General features: G+C 28.7%; 1 protein-coding gene across 1 annotated transcript; it reads left to right on the top strand.

The window, feature by feature from the left end:
* Positions 1 to 7,836: 7,836 nt before the first annotated feature.
* Positions 7,837 to 12,369, top strand: LOC132949368 (complement component 1 Q subcomponent-binding protein, mitochondrial). The gene is made up of 5 exons (XM_061020226.1): positions 7,837 to 8,179; positions 8,263 to 8,413; positions 9,295 to 9,476; positions 9,539 to 9,627; positions 12,134 to 12,369. The coding sequence occupies exons 1-5, from the start codon at positions 8,011 to 8,013 to the stop codon at positions 12,272 to 12,274; spliced, it is 732 nt and encodes a 243-aa protein (XP_060876209.1). The 5' UTR covers positions 7,837 to 8,010; the 3' UTR covers positions 12,275 to 12,369.
* The last annotated feature ends 5,156 nt before the right edge of the window (positions 12,370 to 17,525 follow it).

The raw sequence follows: 17,525 nt of genomic DNA, 5'->3' as shown, positions 1-17,525 counted from the left end.
TGATATAATATCATTGTATAAGAAAAACGATTCTGAGCGAAAACGGTCAGTCAGCCTATGCTATTACCAAGTATAAAAGTTTATTTGATGATATTATTGTGAATAAAGTAATTTATATATAACCTATTTACGTGGAGCCTTGTTTAAAATTTTTAATCCTTAGCCATAAAAGTTAAACATTTTATACATTTTTAGCTACAAAATAATTAATAAATTATAAATTTGATAAATGTTGTCAAAATTTGAACTTTAAATGCTTATAAAAAAAAATTGTGCATATGTATTTTCAATATTTTTCAACTGCTATTAGAACGATATATCAGGAGCCTTATATTAAATTTTCACGCTTTTTTACCCAACAAAAAAAATTTTATTGATATTTATAGAAAAAAAAAACTAAAAAAATTGAAAACTAACAATGTCCTTAAACAGCTCAAAAAGAGTGAGATTATTTTTAAAATTTTATCGTGTATAGAAAATGCTAATATCAACATTCAGTTAAATTTTGAAGTACCTACAGTCATTCGTTTTTTAATTACAATAAAATAAGAAAATTTTTACATGAGAAATAGAGTCAATATCAAATGTTGTAAAAATATAAATTTCAGACGCTCATAAAAATTTAATTTAAGTTACTTGTAGACATTTTTTTGTTGATAAAGGTAGACAAACTCATGAGTAATCTTATATTACATTTTCAAATCTTAGATTTAAAAAGAAACATTTTTATGAATTCTCAACTCAAAATAATTTGCTAATTTTCGTGATTTTTTCGTATTTTGTCAAAATTTGAACTTTAAATGCTTATAAATAAAAACTGTGACTAAGGATTTTTAATTTTTTTCATCTGCCTTTGAAACAATAACCTAGGAGCCTTCTATTAAATTTTCAAGCTTTTTTACTCAACAGATAAAATTTAATTGATATTTATAGAAAAAAAAACTAAAAAAAATGGAAATTGACAATGTCCGTAAACGGCTCAAAATATTTGGAATATAATGGTGTATAGGAAATGCAATTATAAACATTCATTCAAAATTTCATGTCCCTACGGTAATTTGTTTTAGAGTTACACCAAAAACCAAAATCGATTTTCTCGAAATCAGATTTTGCGTAAAAATTCCTGTTTTTCCTTAATTTTTCTTTTGTTTTTCACGTCGCTTTTGAAAACTACTGAGAAATTTTTACTTTTGACCCCCCAAAGTACCAACTAGATTCACTTTCCTATCAGAAAAGTTACTGTTGAAGAAAATCCAAGCACTTTTACTGTCCTAAAAAGTAATGAAAGACACAAAAAAAATCGTTCCACTCAGAATCTAAAAAAGTTGAACGTAAATCCACAATAGTATTTATGAGCGCGCTCATGAAGTTAAAAATCACATATATTAGCAAATTATTTTGAGTTGAGAATTCATAAAAATGTTTCTAAGACCTAAAATTTGAAAATGTAATACAAGATTCCTCAAAAATTTGTCTACCTTTATGGCTTTATCAAAAAAAAAAAATGTCTACAAGAAAGTCAAATTAAATTTTTATGAGCGTTTGAAGTCCAAATTTGTACATTATTGGAGATCCACTCGATTTCTCATGTAGTAATTTTCTTATTTTGTTGTAATTCAAAAAAAAATAACCGTACACTTGAAATTTACAAAATATGTTTAAATTATCATCTTACACTTGATAACATTTTCAAAATATTTTTACTCGCTTAACTATAGATTATAATACATTATAAATTTATTTAGTTTTTTTTCTATAAATATAAATAAAATATTATTCGTTGGGTCAAAAAGCGTGAAAATGTATAATACAGGGCTCCTGATATAATGTTACAACAGCAACACATTTTTTTTAAAAAGCTTTTAAAGTTCAAATTTTGACATAATTTATTAAATTGAAAATGTACAAATTATTTTGATGTTAAAAATTTATAAAATGTTCAAATTTTATAGCTAGGGATTGAAAATGTAAAACAATCTAAGCGATATACATAAACACAGTTTTTTAAAGTGGTTTAAGTTAAAATTTTAACAAAATTACATATTGAATAACCAAGAATAGCGATTTTTTTTATTTTTTCGTAATTAGGTATATAATTTTAATTCAACTTGCCGGCTGCTGTATTTATAATAATTAATAACAATATAAATATAATACATAATATGTTTGACTTGCAAACCATCTCCGCTCAGAATCGTTTTTCGTATACAATAATATTATATCATTGAATAAAAATATAATACCCTCATTACAGTGACTCATTGTAACCTACTGTACAGCAGAGCGATATCCACTTACCTACTTTTTATTTATTACTGTCCTAAAAGGTGATGACAGACACAAAAATAGAAAAAAATTAAAAATAAAATCACACATCATTGTAAAATCAATACAATCATCGCTTTGCTCAGAATCTAAAAATGAGCCAAAGATCAAATCCCCCCGTAAATACGCCGCTGGGGAGAACTGGCTTTGATTTGCTTTCCCACCAGACCGCTGTGGTTTATTAAAGTTAATAACAATATAATTATTATAACAACCATTTTAAAAATTAACAATAAAAATGTATACAACGTATTAGATAGGTAACAATTGTATGTCTAGCTCCTTAAGCGTAATTATTTCTCAAACCAGCTAGCCAGCCCCCTTACTTTGATTTCACGTTCTATGACCATCCACGATTGTTCCTCTGCTTTTGCCACTCCTCCTCTTCCTTGGTGTGCCCAGTGCCCTAGTATTTAAGAGAGGCACTGTTCCACTGATTCCCGTTACTCCTGATAGTCAGTATGATGTATACAATCGTCCTCGGCGTGATGTCCTCACTCATAGTGGCCTCCAGCTCCATAGTAATCTTCTCTCTCATCGGCTGTATCTGAAGAACATATACGTTTTGCATCATCAAACCGGGTATCCGCGTGACACACAACCCGGGCTTGCAAACACACCATGACACACAATTTGTCACACCGGTCATACGCTTGACATCAGTCGTTTTGTCCACGCAACGATGGTGATTTCATGTCCATTTCACCAGCCTCCCCCCTCCCACACCAAATCAAAACCTCGGACTTAAAATTTTTTTTTTTTTTGCTGGTTGTCTTCTTAATTTTAATTTCAAATCTTTATGCATTCGTGTATATTTAATTACAATTTTCCTACTATAAATTATACTTAATTTATAAAAGTTTTGCTCGGGACCTATTTTTTGTACAAACAGGTATAGGTATATCCGATGGCGGTATCGTTACTAATGGTTAAACAAAATCAATCATACATTTCGTTCTCTATCTGTCACCTAACAACGCGCAGGTAGAATATCTAATTCTAAAATGGAAGTTCCGGAGTAGCAAATTGATCGTCAGATGTGGGGGGAGGGCTACGTGAAGTTGGCCCCCAATTTTGAAATAATTTCCACAGCTTAAGTGGAAGCTTACAAAGTCTAAAAATAGATTTGCAAATTATTGCAAAGTATTAATTGCAAAATATCTGTACAGGTTTGAAATTGATCGGATAAAGTTGGGTCCTCGTGGGTAAAATATTTGGTGGTGCACACAGTGGTGAATCGTGATGTTTGAAGTAGATGGTATGGAATTATTGCAAAAAAAAGATACTACTAAACTCCAAATGAAAAATAGAAATTAAAAAAATAAAAATAAAAATATGGGCAGAGTTAAGAAACTAATGTCAATACGGCGTTAGATAAGCAACTACAGTTGCTGCACACCTAGATCCCTTTTATAATATGTTAACCCCACTTACGTCCGCCACTCAACAGCTGAACGTATTTTGCACGGACCGACGGTGTTCTGACCATAGACCTATTAACTAAGTTAAACTTAGTTAATAGGACTATGGTTCTGACTGACCTGCACACTAGTTGACGTGTATTATTATTATTATTGCATATCTCGACTACATTTTAGGAGTATAATAATTGCTATAATTGAGCGAACATCTGAGCGATTCTGAGCGGTGCAAGGAAGCTAGTGGTTTTACAATGGTGTTTATTTATTTATTTATTAATTATTTTTTTTTATCCTGTATACAAAATTTCTACTAGGAGTTCTTCGATTTCAACATAATATAGTACTTTATTCTTTAGAAAATTGGATCAAGTTGGTACTTTAGAGAGTTCATTTTTCGATTTTCTCAATATTTATTAAATGACACGGGAAAAACCACAGACAAATTACAAAAAACCGCTAAAAATGGGATTTTAATTTCTGAAGCTTTGTTTGTCACCATAGAAACGAATAAAAAATTATAATATTATAATATTAATTCAACTTACAGGCTATAATAAAATATAATAACAATATAAAATATCCAGACTGACAAACCGTCTCCGCTTAGAATCATTTTTCTTATACAATGATATGATATCATAGAATTCAAATTTAATACAATCCATTATACAGTGACCCACTTGTAACCTAGTGTTCAGCAGAGCGACATCCACTTACCCGCTTTTTACTATCTTTATTAATCTATGTGGTCTGCCGTGTCACACCTGCACACCCAGGCACGAGCCGTTAGTCGTTACTGAATCAATGACATATACGTAATATGACGTCGTGCGTGTCAAAAATAGGGAATACCATAGTAATGCCAGTATGCCACTATTAACGTACTATTATTGTGTACATTGTACATAATAAGCACGGAACTGCAGAGTAATCAAGAATAGGTACTTGTTCACATATGAACACGGTTTTAGGTGTACTCGACTATGTACGTATAGTCATAAGCTATAATTTATGTATAAAATAATAATATATATAATACTGTACTTTGTATGTATATCTAAGGACTAAGGTACCTCGTCAAAACTATAATATGATCAAGGCAAACGACGGAAATCGAACGCTTCTATAGGTAACACTTCTAAAGCTATGAATAAGGTACGATTTAATATTTCAATACAGAATATGCGATGGTATGTTGCAAGAATTTTTTAAGTACAACTCGTGCTAATTAACAACTAAAAAAACCGGAAAATCTATTTTTTATTATTTAATCTTATTTTTTTTTTAAATAAGCAAACACTGATTTCTCGGTAAATATTGGCATGAAAATTGTGTGCGCAGTCGTGCGAATTCATGCCAATTACGTGCTAATTATTGGCAAAAAAAATATCCGGAAAATCTTTTTTTTCTGTCTATAGGGGGGCTGGCGTTTTTTGTCCCATTCCTCTGCAGCCACCGCGTACCATAGTTTGAATTTTTTAAGTTAACATTTTTTAGGCTAGATATTCACTTGTAAAGTCGTAAATGTATGATTTTATTTTTTGGTTGTAATTCAAAAACAAATAACCGTAAATAGGTACTTGCAATTTTCACCAATTGTTTATTAAATTATTTTCTATACATGAACAAATTTAAAAAAATATTTTAAGCTATTTATAGACATTTGAAATTTTAGAAATTTGTTGAAATTGTTTTTGTATAAATATTGATTATTTTTGGGGAATAAAAAGCTTGAAAATGGAATATAAAATTTCCCATAAGCTGTTTTAATAACAGTTGACAAATATTAAAGATGATTTTTATTGTAATATTAAATACTTAACTAACATATTGTTTAACTATTTGGCAGGACGTAGAAATATACTTAGATAAATACAATTAATCTATAGTATTTTTCGTAATTAATAATGTATAAAAAATATGTTGACTAAGTATTTAACATTACAATTGATCTTATTTGTCATTATAGGTATTTCAGTATTTGTAATATTATAAAATGGAATTTTACTTAGTTTCCATATTATATCACGTCTTTTAAAGATTTAGTCATTACTAAATTAATTTTATTTTTTTAACTTAGCTTCTTTTACATAGAGTTATAACGAAGTGTTTTTGGTGTGATCTGTTATACATCTTAGACCCTGTGTGGTCCCCCCTACCACGACACAACACGACCGTGAGAGGGCTTAGACTAGATGTGGCCAGGCTAAACTGTTCACAATGTTGGCAAAAAATATGATGCACGCGTAATTTTGGCTTCGTTTCTCATAGGTCAAATAGTTAATATTAAGTTTCAATTCCAAATTTTATCATGATAATATTATTAGTTTGTGTTTGTGACACTTTTATCTTTAAAGTCCGTGGTTCACGCACAGAATAACCGGAAAGAGCACCTTTTGAGTTTTCAAGGGTTATTAACATAGACCTATAAACTATAATGGACAGCGTTTAGAGAGAGAGGTCAGGGGTACGATAAAGTGGATATTTTAAGAAATTATCACTGAGCAACATGAAAAAAAAATTCACGCTGACTATCAAAATCAACATATTATGAGCTTATAAAAAACTTTTCAGTATTAAATATTATAGAAAACATTACCTATATCTAACAATACTATCAAAATTAATTACAAAAAATGGAATCAATATTGTCAATGACATACAATATACATAATATAGGAGTTATAAATAACACTATAAAAATAGATATAAGAATTAAAATTATATTATTTTTTTAAACTTTTTTAAAGAACTTTTGTTACCTTTAATTAGCTTAAATAAAGATAGTTGCAATTTTTTCCATGTTATTTAGTAACTTATGTTTTATGAGTTACTTTGATTTATTGTCACGTTAAGTTCATGTTATTCCTAAACTACAGATCAAAATATATTACATTTTGTAAAAATGAATTTAAAAATAAACTTTTAATAATCCAAAATATTAAATATTATATTAATTACCTAATATATAATAATTTGTAATAATAGTTATTATATTGAATATTCACAGAAATTAACAGAACATTAATTATATTACACCAATACTAGTTTTACTAGTATTTATAACCAATAGTAACTTATTATCAAAGTATATATATTTTATATATATTTTTTTAGTATTTTTGTATTTTGTAATATATTATAATTATTGAAAATAGGTACTGTATTTAGTTTAAGTCCAACTAGTCCAAGTATAAAATATTAGATTTTAAATTATTTTATATTTACCGAAAGTCGTCTTGTTGTTGTATACGTATGATGTATTACCTTGAAGACTTGAACGTTTAAACTGTTTAAAGGTTCAAAGTGAAATAATTATTTAGCTAATAGCTTGTAGGAACAAGGACTAAAATAAAATCAAAAACAATCAATTTGTAGATATTTGCCAGACTACTTACGACCAGATAAAACATGTCGCATTGTCGCATGCCGCGTGGAATAAATCACTTTTTTGGATTATATTATTCTATGGATAAGTACTGGCTACGGTGAACGGTCACATGGGTTTTCTATTCTCAATAATTATTTGTCAAACGAAATGATATACGTCATAAATGATCAATAAATACAATTTTATAATAATTTCAAACATCGATATTTTTACAAAAAATGGTTGTCGCCCAGTAATTAAATATATCATCTACTAGGGTACGTGAAATAGTGGTGAGTGGTAAAGGGGTACGTGAATGAAAAAACGTTGAGAACCACTGTACCTAGGCGACAAAAAGTTTTCTCTGGGCAACCAATATATTAGTTAAAATATCCACTGGTACGATATAGAGTAAAAGAGAACGTGGGGGAAATATAGTATTAGTTTCATACGTCAATGATTACCCCCTTTATGTTCTTTCTCTCTTTTCTCTCTTCGTTCTTTTTTCTTTCTTTCTCTTATATGATTCCCGTAAATTGATGGCAGGGCGGAGTACAATGCTCTGTCCATTACTTTATAGGTCTATGGTTATTAAGTCAATGATTTGAGGTTATGTTGTTAAAACTGGGATACCCGGTAAGAGGTTGATATGGTAGCCACATCCGGCTTTATGGTTACTGTTATGGTTACTGTCATATAAAAAATGATAATTGATAATACTCTTGCCTGTTTCATATTCATTGCCGAAGCACATGACATAAGCATTACATTTAACATTGTTTAATTTAAATTAGTAATTATAGCATTTTAAACTTATAAATTCGATACTCAACACATTTTTATATTTAATAACGTTATTCATTGTCAACGTGTATTTAATTTATAATATTAATCATGAATACTTTTATCAGATCGTTAAGATCTACCATGAGAATTTCCAATGTGATCGTTAATAACAGTACCAGAAATATATCAATGGTACCCATCTACCGATCAATGTGGTCATCAACAGGGAAATTAGACCAAATACGACCTTTAAACGCACGGCTTGCACACTCATCAGGTTGGTTTAATTTTTGAAAACTAAAAATGCTTGTCTTAAAATGAAATTCTAAAATATAATGTACATAAATCACATTGTTTTAGTTGAAAAAGAATTGCAACAGTTCTTGGACAATGAAATAAAAAGCGAAGAACAGACATCCGACAAATCACATTTACCTAAAACATTTGAAGGATTCAAAGTATCTGCTGATGGCGCTGAAGTGGAATTGACGAAGGAAACTTCTGATGAAACGTAAAACCCATAATCTTCTGTTTATCACTTGTGATTCTTTATAAATAATCCTTCTTTTATAAATATGTAGACATTTAAATATTTCTAACACACATATAATAGCATTATTCTTTGAAATAAACGCTAATAAAATTATACTTGACTGCCTATTTTCAACGATAAATTAATTACTGTAAACTCGTATAGAACATATAATTTACTCTGTTTTTGGTAATTTATTAGGCACCTAACCCATATAATTAATAACTATATTAGGTGAATATTATTTATGGATTATATATTTACATATTATGAATGATGAATTTAGTGGTGCGCCACTATAGGTGTGTCCTTGTGACTGGACCCCCTCTTTGAGCCTTTTATTAAGTATATTCATTTATTTTAATCTAAAATAAATGGATACATTAATTAATTAATAACGATTTTGTGATAGTTTGTATTATGTAACCCTTGACAAAATACTAGTTGCGCTACTGATTGTTACTCATTATTATTAGTTAACTTTCAACACCATTTCATAACATAACGCACATTAAACATAAATATAGACCTCCCTCTGGAAAAAATTGTAGTTGTGCCACTGATGCAACTACCTAATAGCTTATAAAATGTTGGGTTCTAAAATAAATTCCTAAATTTGTTACTAAAAACTAATACTTTAAATTTACTATAATAGGTATTTAAACAATATTACTATCAATTCCAAGTTGTATTTTTGAATAAAACCAAAAATCTGAATTCACTTAAGTGAATTTTCTAAATTAGTTAAAATATACCAGTAAAATCACTAAAATAAAAATATTTTATTTGATTAATATCACTATTAATTAAAATAAATTCATATTTTTAAATTTCTAAACAAAAATTATGTTTGATTATAGAATTGCTATAAAATTTAACATCAATCACTCGGTAACAGAAGAAGAAACTGAAGGAGTAGATAAAGTTGCATTAAGATCTAAGCCAGATTTTGAAATAGATATAACTCGAGGTGATGTTATTCTTGGTTTCAATTGTTCATATGCCAACAACTTTGAAAACCCAGAATTAGATGAATCAAATGGTACTGGTAGCTATATTTTTATAGTTTTTTTTTTTACATTTCTAAATTTTACAATTTTACAGACGAAGTATTCCACATTGATGAAGTTACTATTTATGAAAACAAATACTCAGACAATAAATATGCCTTAGCTGGAGATACATTGGATGCTGTAAGTTCAATAATATTTTGTTGTGTGGGTATATACTATATACTGTATACTCAATACTGTTTAGGTAACACATATAATATAATTTAAATCTTAGCGATTTAAACGAAAATAAATATTTAATAAAATATAATATACTTAACTAAAACATTAATTTTTACTACTGCTGTCTATAGCTTATAGTCTTTTTAACAGGGCTTGAAACCGGTGTCCGGTTTTTATCAAAAACCGGTAATTTCACAGAATTTTGGGGAACCTATCATCGGTTACCATTATTATAAGCCTATTTGTACCAGTTATCAGTTTACTATAATAATATTATGTTTAATTTATTTTAGCTACATAAATGATTATATGCTCGTAGCTACTAATGGTAGTGGTTTAATAAATAATAACTTCTTAAAACTATTCTTAAATCATACTATTATACCTTCGTTTTTTTTCCCTAGTCTAAATTCTTATAATAATAATTCAAATAATTGGTATTTTACATTTCTATTTCCTACCTACCTATAACATAAAATATCGTTGGTTGGTAATGACGGTACTCGATAGTCGATAGTCCCGGTCTCCCTCATCATATATTGTACTGGGAAATCTAAAAATAGCTTGATTCCTATAAAAACCCGAATATTGTATTAAGTATACGGGTACAAAGGTGTAGTACAATTTTTTTTTAGATTACTAGTATTCAATTGATTATCGGTAACCAATATTTTTTGGAAGTGGTTATCACTTAACGGTAACCTGTAATTTTGAATATAGTACCGGCAATTTGTTACCGCTAACAACAGTAACCGGTACCCAAAAGATTTTCCGATTAAATTAATAACTGTTTCAAGCCCTGCTTTTTAAAGTTAAATATTATTGATAATTTATTAATAATGTCAATGTAAGGGTGTGTGAGGCAACATATTTTATCTTTGATTTATTAATTGTATGTACATTTTTAAAGTACCATGTATAAATAATAGTTATAAACTAATAACAAAATTTACTTAGAAAAGCAAAATGACAATAATTCTAAAATCGAATAAATAATGAAATTATAATTGGTGAATTTTATTAAATTTACTAACATATTTTAATAACAATTTTAATAAAATAATATATCTTATTGATAGTTCATATTACCTGCACTTTTCTGAGGGTTAGACCTATTCTAGGGTGGCCAGATTAAATTTAATGTAATCCTTGATAACAAATTCGAACTTGACATAACTATTAATTTACTTAATCTTACCGGTTCAATTTAATTTTAATAATATTATGTTATGCATACTCATGTGATTACTTTACTAATTGATAAACAAACTATCATTTAACTTAAATTATCAACAAAAAAAAAAATATATAAAGTCGTATGTTATTCAAGTTCAATTTTCTGATATGATTATGTTAAAGGAGCACAAAGCACATAAAAAAATTGTGTTTAAGTCAATACTAGTATCAAAATTTCAATATAACTTAGTTTTTTAAATATTAAAAATCTTAAAAGAGATATTTGAATTCTTATTTTATATTTAAATGGCCATGACGCGCTCTTTGAAAAAATATAACTTTAACAATTTATTAATATTTAAAAAATGAAACGTTATATTGAATTTTTGATACTTTTATTGTCTTAAACTCATAAAAACACATATTTATATGTAAACTAAATTTCAAATATAAATTTTTTAGATTGGTATCTTCTGGTATTACATCAATGTCTTTATGAATATTAATTAACGCTTATCTATTTAAACAATTTCCCCCATGTTTATATATGTTTTAATATAGGAAATTATCGCTCACAAGTGCATGTTGTTACTGGCAATACTGCTAAAATTAGTAAAAGCTGACTAATATTAGGAAAATATCCACTTTCTGCTTTTGCATAAGCTTCTATAGCTTCTATCGAACACAAAAAATAAAATACAGATAAGATTACAATTTACAGTCGTCTTTATTGTCTATCGATTTCTTAGTAATCACGGTGATCGACCGTTCTTCACACTGACGCTAGCGTATACGGTTCTACACGACCAACGAAAACAGACGGTGCCGGAGCCAGGCTGATCAATGACTTATAATCATTATTAACTCATATTATTACAACTACGAATATATAACTACCATCCTTGAATCCGCTACTGTTTCTTAATATCTCTCAAAATAATCATTTTTTTTTACATTGGATTTTCACCAAACCATAAATATAGCTATTATATAACATAGATACAATAATTTAACATTTAAAGACAATTTTTTTTTGTGTTGTGTGGTCTTTTAATGGTGAAACCTGGTAATATCACCCGGTTATGAGTTCCTAAATCTAAATCCCTGTATAATCTGTGACAAACGACCACCCTAGCTTAATTAAGCATACAGTCTGGACAATGTATATATTTGCCTACACGGCTTATCAAAAATGGACAGTATCACAATGCCCTGGAAATGTTTAAAATTTCTATAATATACATATTTTATACATTCTTATTTTAATATTTTTATTGTTATTTTGTAGGATCTCTATGATTTATTGAAGACATTCCTAACAGAAAAAGGCATATCCAACACATTTATTGAAAATATTTCAGATTTGAGTACACAGTATGAACAAAAAGTATATATCAAATTTTTAAATGATCTAAGAAAATTTTTTTAAGATTGTCATAAATGATCCAAAGTATAAATTTAAACACTAACTTTGTATATTATCTTAGTCTAATGTAATAGAGAATAAACTGAAGCTTTCAAGTAGTTTTTTTTATCTGGTTTTATTTAATTCTTTTTTTTTAATTTTATTATTTTCCTTGATATAAGAAAATCCTGAAATATATTTTCAGTTATTAAAATAATTATAATTATTAAATATTAATGATAGTAATTTACCTTGTGTTGTTTTTAGTTTTATCTATAAAATTATATTTCTTACATTGTAAATAGTAATTTATTGGATTGGTGCATTTAAAGACCCATACTTAGACCGCCTTAAATTCTACCAAGTTGCCCCAAATCATAGTATATAATATTATGTTCTTTGCCCAAATCTGGTTCTTATCAAGTAAGAACTAATTAAAGTGGATAAGTGGCGCTATGCAAACTTTTTTTCATATTTTTGTCGATTACATGCAATTTAATTTATTATGTGTATGAACTATAATCAATTATACTCTGTTCAGATTAAGTTTGAACCGCTCGCTCGATCAAAACACGTTTTTTTTTTGTGCATTCCGGACACTGGTGGGAGTGTATGCACGGCGGCCTGCACCGGCGCCAACGATCAACAACAGCCGGCGATGACTGTTGGCCAATCACAGAATGCATATTCATCGCATGGGGGGGTCAGGCACTGTTCGGCAGCTCAGCCTGCATGCGCTACACAGTTCCATCTTAACCTGAACTGATTATATTATATTATATGAATGCTTTGTACCTAGATCATATAGTGCAGGGATGGGCAACTCAAAGCTACTAGAGGGCCAATTTTGAATGTGCGGAAATGTGGTAGGCCAGAGAACATAAAAATAAAATAAAAAGGTGGATGAGTGGATGTCGCTCTGCTGTACAGTAGGTTACAAGTGGGTCACTATAATGGATGGTGTTAAATTTGAATTCAATGATATAATATCATTGTATAAGAAAAACGATTCTGAGCGAAAACTGTCGTCAGCCTATGATATTACCAAGTATATTTGATGATATTATTGTGAATAAAGTAATTTATATATGACCTATTTACATGGAGGCTTGTTTTAAATTTTCAATCCTTAGCTATAAAAGTTGAACATTTTATAAATTTTCAACTACAAAATAATTATTAAATTCTAAATTTGATAAATTTTGTCAAAATTCGAACTTAAATAGCTTATAAAAAAAAAATTGTGCCTATGTATTTTTAATATTTTTCAACTGCTATTGTAACATTATATCAGGAGCCTTGCATTAAATTTTCACGCTTATTTACCCAACAAATAAAATGTTATTGATATAAACAGCTCAAAAAGAGTCAAATTATTTTCAAAATTTTATCGTGTATAGAAAATGCTAATATAAACATTCAGTGAAATTTTCAAGTATCTACAGTCATACGTTTTTTAATTATAACAAAATAGCAAAATAAATCGTTACATGAGAAATCGAGTGAATATCAAATGCTGTAAAAATATGAATTTCAAACGCTCATAAAAATTTAATTTGACTTTCTTCTAGACAATTTTTTTTTTTTGATAAAGGTTGACAAGCTTATGGATAATCTTGTTTCACATTTTCAAATATTAGATTTAAAAAGAAAAATTTCTATGAATTCTCAACTCAAAATAATTTGCTAATTTTTGTGATTTTTCCGTATTTTGTCAAGATTTGAACTTTAAATGCTTATAAATAAAAACTGTGACTAAGGATTTTTATTTTTTTTCATCTGCCTTTGAAACTATAACCTAGGAGCCTTGTGAGCCCGATGATCGTTATTAGCGAACTCTGATATAATGCTAATATAAACATTTTGTGAGAATAACTTGTATATAAGGTTTTTTATTTTTGAATTACAACTGAACAAAATAACAATATCGATTTTCTGTTTTATGTTTTTCCCAATTATTAGGAAAAGTACTGTGAATTGTTACTTTTACCGCTATGATTATAAATTATCATAAGTAATAAGTAATAACTATAGACCTATAAACTATAGTTAAACTAGTCTATGGTAATAACCTAGGTATTGAATAATCAAATTTCAAGATTTTGTATGATATGAAGAATGTTATTATATTGTATTGTTCTATTTTGGAATGGTAGGGTTCGATACCTAGTATTTTGGTTTGTTATTTTTTTTTTTCATAAAGTGTTGTGAAAATAAGTTTAGGTATTGGTTAAGACATCTATTAGGTTATAATTAATAGAATAAAATTATTATGCATTTAGAGCTTATTTTAATGAATATACATTAGGTACACAGTATACTTATATAGTTATATAGATATATGTGTAGTGTATTATGCAATGTACTATACGTTTTAATTATCTCCCCTAATAAAAATACGTATTGACTAATAGCCTATTTAATTGTCGTTGATGTATCTTAACTCATTTCCATTACTTTTTTTTGGATATAATTTGTTTTGAACTTTTGAGTACCTAAACAGTAAACGTGTTTTAAACCTCTTTGCGTGTGTGCTGTTTTGCGTATACACTAATTAGCAGGACTCGTTTCGTTGATGCATTTGCATATCAATCTTTATACCTATATCGCATTAATTGTTGTAGGTACCATAGACACTCGTTTCAAGGCTAGGTATGTAATTCAAATGTACCACTTCGATTTCCTTATAATTGTCAATATTTTGATTCTGAGCTCAGGGATTTAATTTAACAATGATGTGTTTTATTTGTGTCTATCATCACCTTTTAAAGCAGTTAAGTATTTCTGTTAGGAAAGTGACAAGTCAATCTAGTAGGCCCTACAAAATATTTTGGAGCCATATGCAGACATTTGAAATTATCGATTATTTTTAGTTATTTTTCAATAATTGTCGACAAAAAAATGCCACTCAATCAAAATCAAAAAGTTTAATAATGTAATGCGAGAATCCTTATAAGTTGTTATTATTATAATCCAAAAAAAAAATTTAACATAAATCTACAAAAATATTATATGAGCGTCTGCAGTTAAAATCTTGATGAAATAGGATATTTAGCATTCAAGCGTAAAATAACGATCTGTTATCAATTAATGTTAATAAGAGCGTGTGGACTATCAATTTTACTTGAGAAGATTAAGAATGTAATTGCTGAAAATGACGAATTAACTGCGCGAGCTATTGTATTAAAGTTTTTTTTTTTAATATATCCATTAATTTCTCTATAATTGTATTACCCTAACCCAGTGTTGGGAAGGAACGCGTTCCTTGAGGAACGCGTTCCTTTTATAGGAACGAAGCTCGGAACGCGTTCCATTTAAAATATAGGAACGAGGAACGGGAACGAGTTCCTATTTTGAAGGAACTTGAACGAAAATTTCCGTTCCTCAAATAATGAAAAAATTTTAACACGTTGAGTGCCACAGTATATTTTATGAAGCGCATATAGTGTGTTTCCGCGCCAAAACTGAGCCGCGACGCCGTCGGTCGACTACGTGTCGTGTTCCGGGTCGTTTCCGGTTCCGCGCGCCAAATTAGTTCTTCTCAAACAAAACAAAATGTCAGTATAAAAATATTTTTTCAAATAAATTGAATTAAAAAAAAAAACAGATTGTTGTATCATACTATGTCCTATACTCCTATGGGCTATAAGCCTATAACCTATAGCATGTCTCTATGTGTGGTGTATCGTGTATAGTACACACTATACACTGTATACTATACTACTATAGTAATATAAATGTATAATATTATGCAATCATGCAATATGAATGTATATATATAAAGTTTCAAGTCTACGCTATACAACTTTTGAATTATAACAAAAAAAATCTAAGACAAATCATTTTTGTTAAAAATCGGTGCTCCTAGAAAGGAGTGAGTTAACCGATTTCAGTGGTGGTCAATGGTGTTTTTTGCGAAAAATTTTTAAGTCAGAAATAATCGGTTAACTCTCTCGGTTCGATTATTTCTGACTTAAAAATTGTTCGCAAAATACACCATTGACCACCACTCAAATTGCAAAAAAAGGAACATGAAGGAACGGGAACGCGTTCCTTTTTAAAAAGGAACGGGAACGCGTTCTTATTTCGGGACAGGAAAGAGGAACGGGAACGAGTTCCTTTCTTACAGTAGGAACGAGGAACGGGAACGAGTTCCTTTTTAAAAGGAACTTTCCCAACACTGCCCTAACCTAACCTAACCCATCTAATAAAATTAAATCTTTTCAAACTTTAAGCATATTTTAGTATTTAAAAAAAATATTTTGAGAGTATTGTTTTGTGCGTATAAATCCGTTTCCTATACATTATGATATAATATATTTAAAATACATCATAAGTCATTAAAATTGCCTATATTAAGCCCCTTAAAATGGTAATGCGTGCGTCCTCACAAATACTATAATAATATAAACTTTAATTAGTTCTAACTTCTAATTAGCGTCTAAGAATAAAAAAAAAATAGTATAATACAATATGTCAATATATTTCCTATATACTATGTTTATTAATTATTACATATTTATGTATCTACTTTAATAAATATTAATTTATTATAGGGATAGTGTTCACAAATTATTTTAAAAAGGTGGGCAAGTATAGTAAGTTAACCGGTCTGCTGTACACTATATAAGTGTTGAGCGTCGCTCGTTATTGAGTAAGCCAATGTAATGGGTGTGTTAAATTTTAATTCGATCACAAATCGTTGTATATGAAATATGAAAACGATATAAACCTATATGGTAACTACAAAATTATTTGCAAATGTTTGTGATTTTACGAATTTTGCCTATGTATCTTTAATACTTTTAAGTAGCTTTAATACTTGAATTAATAGTATCTACTTATGAAATACGAAGTGTATTAAAAAAAAAAATGAAAATTTGATATGTTAATAAATACCTCAATAATTTTATCACACTGAAAATATAAAATAAGTAGGTGTCTAAAGTTGCCGATTCGTTTTTATTTTAAACCAGAAAAATATTGTCAAATATTGGTTTGGTGTAATAATTCCCCTTTCCCCTTAACTTTGTTTTATTAGTTTCTGAGCGGAGCGAAATAATGAATTGATTTTACAATGATGTGTGTTTTTTTTCTGTCTGTCAGCAACATTTTGGATAGTAGGCATCAAGCATTTCGATTTTTGAGATCAGCATCTTTTCTGATAGAAAAGTGAACCGGCATCTTGTCGTATGCGCTCTACCGGCAACATTGCGACTGGAGTATGCGCTCTACCGTGTCTATGCCACTCTACAATTATATTAAGATTTTAGAC

Source organism: Metopolophium dirhodum, chromosome 7 (assembly GCF_019925205.1).
Source record: "Metopolophium dirhodum isolate CAU chromosome 7, ASM1992520v1, whole genome shotgun sequence".
NCBI classification, from domain to species: Eukaryota; Metazoa; Arthropoda; class Insecta; order Hemiptera; family Aphididae; genus Metopolophium; species Metopolophium dirhodum.
This window is presented reverse-complemented; position numbering and strand designations above follow the sequence as displayed.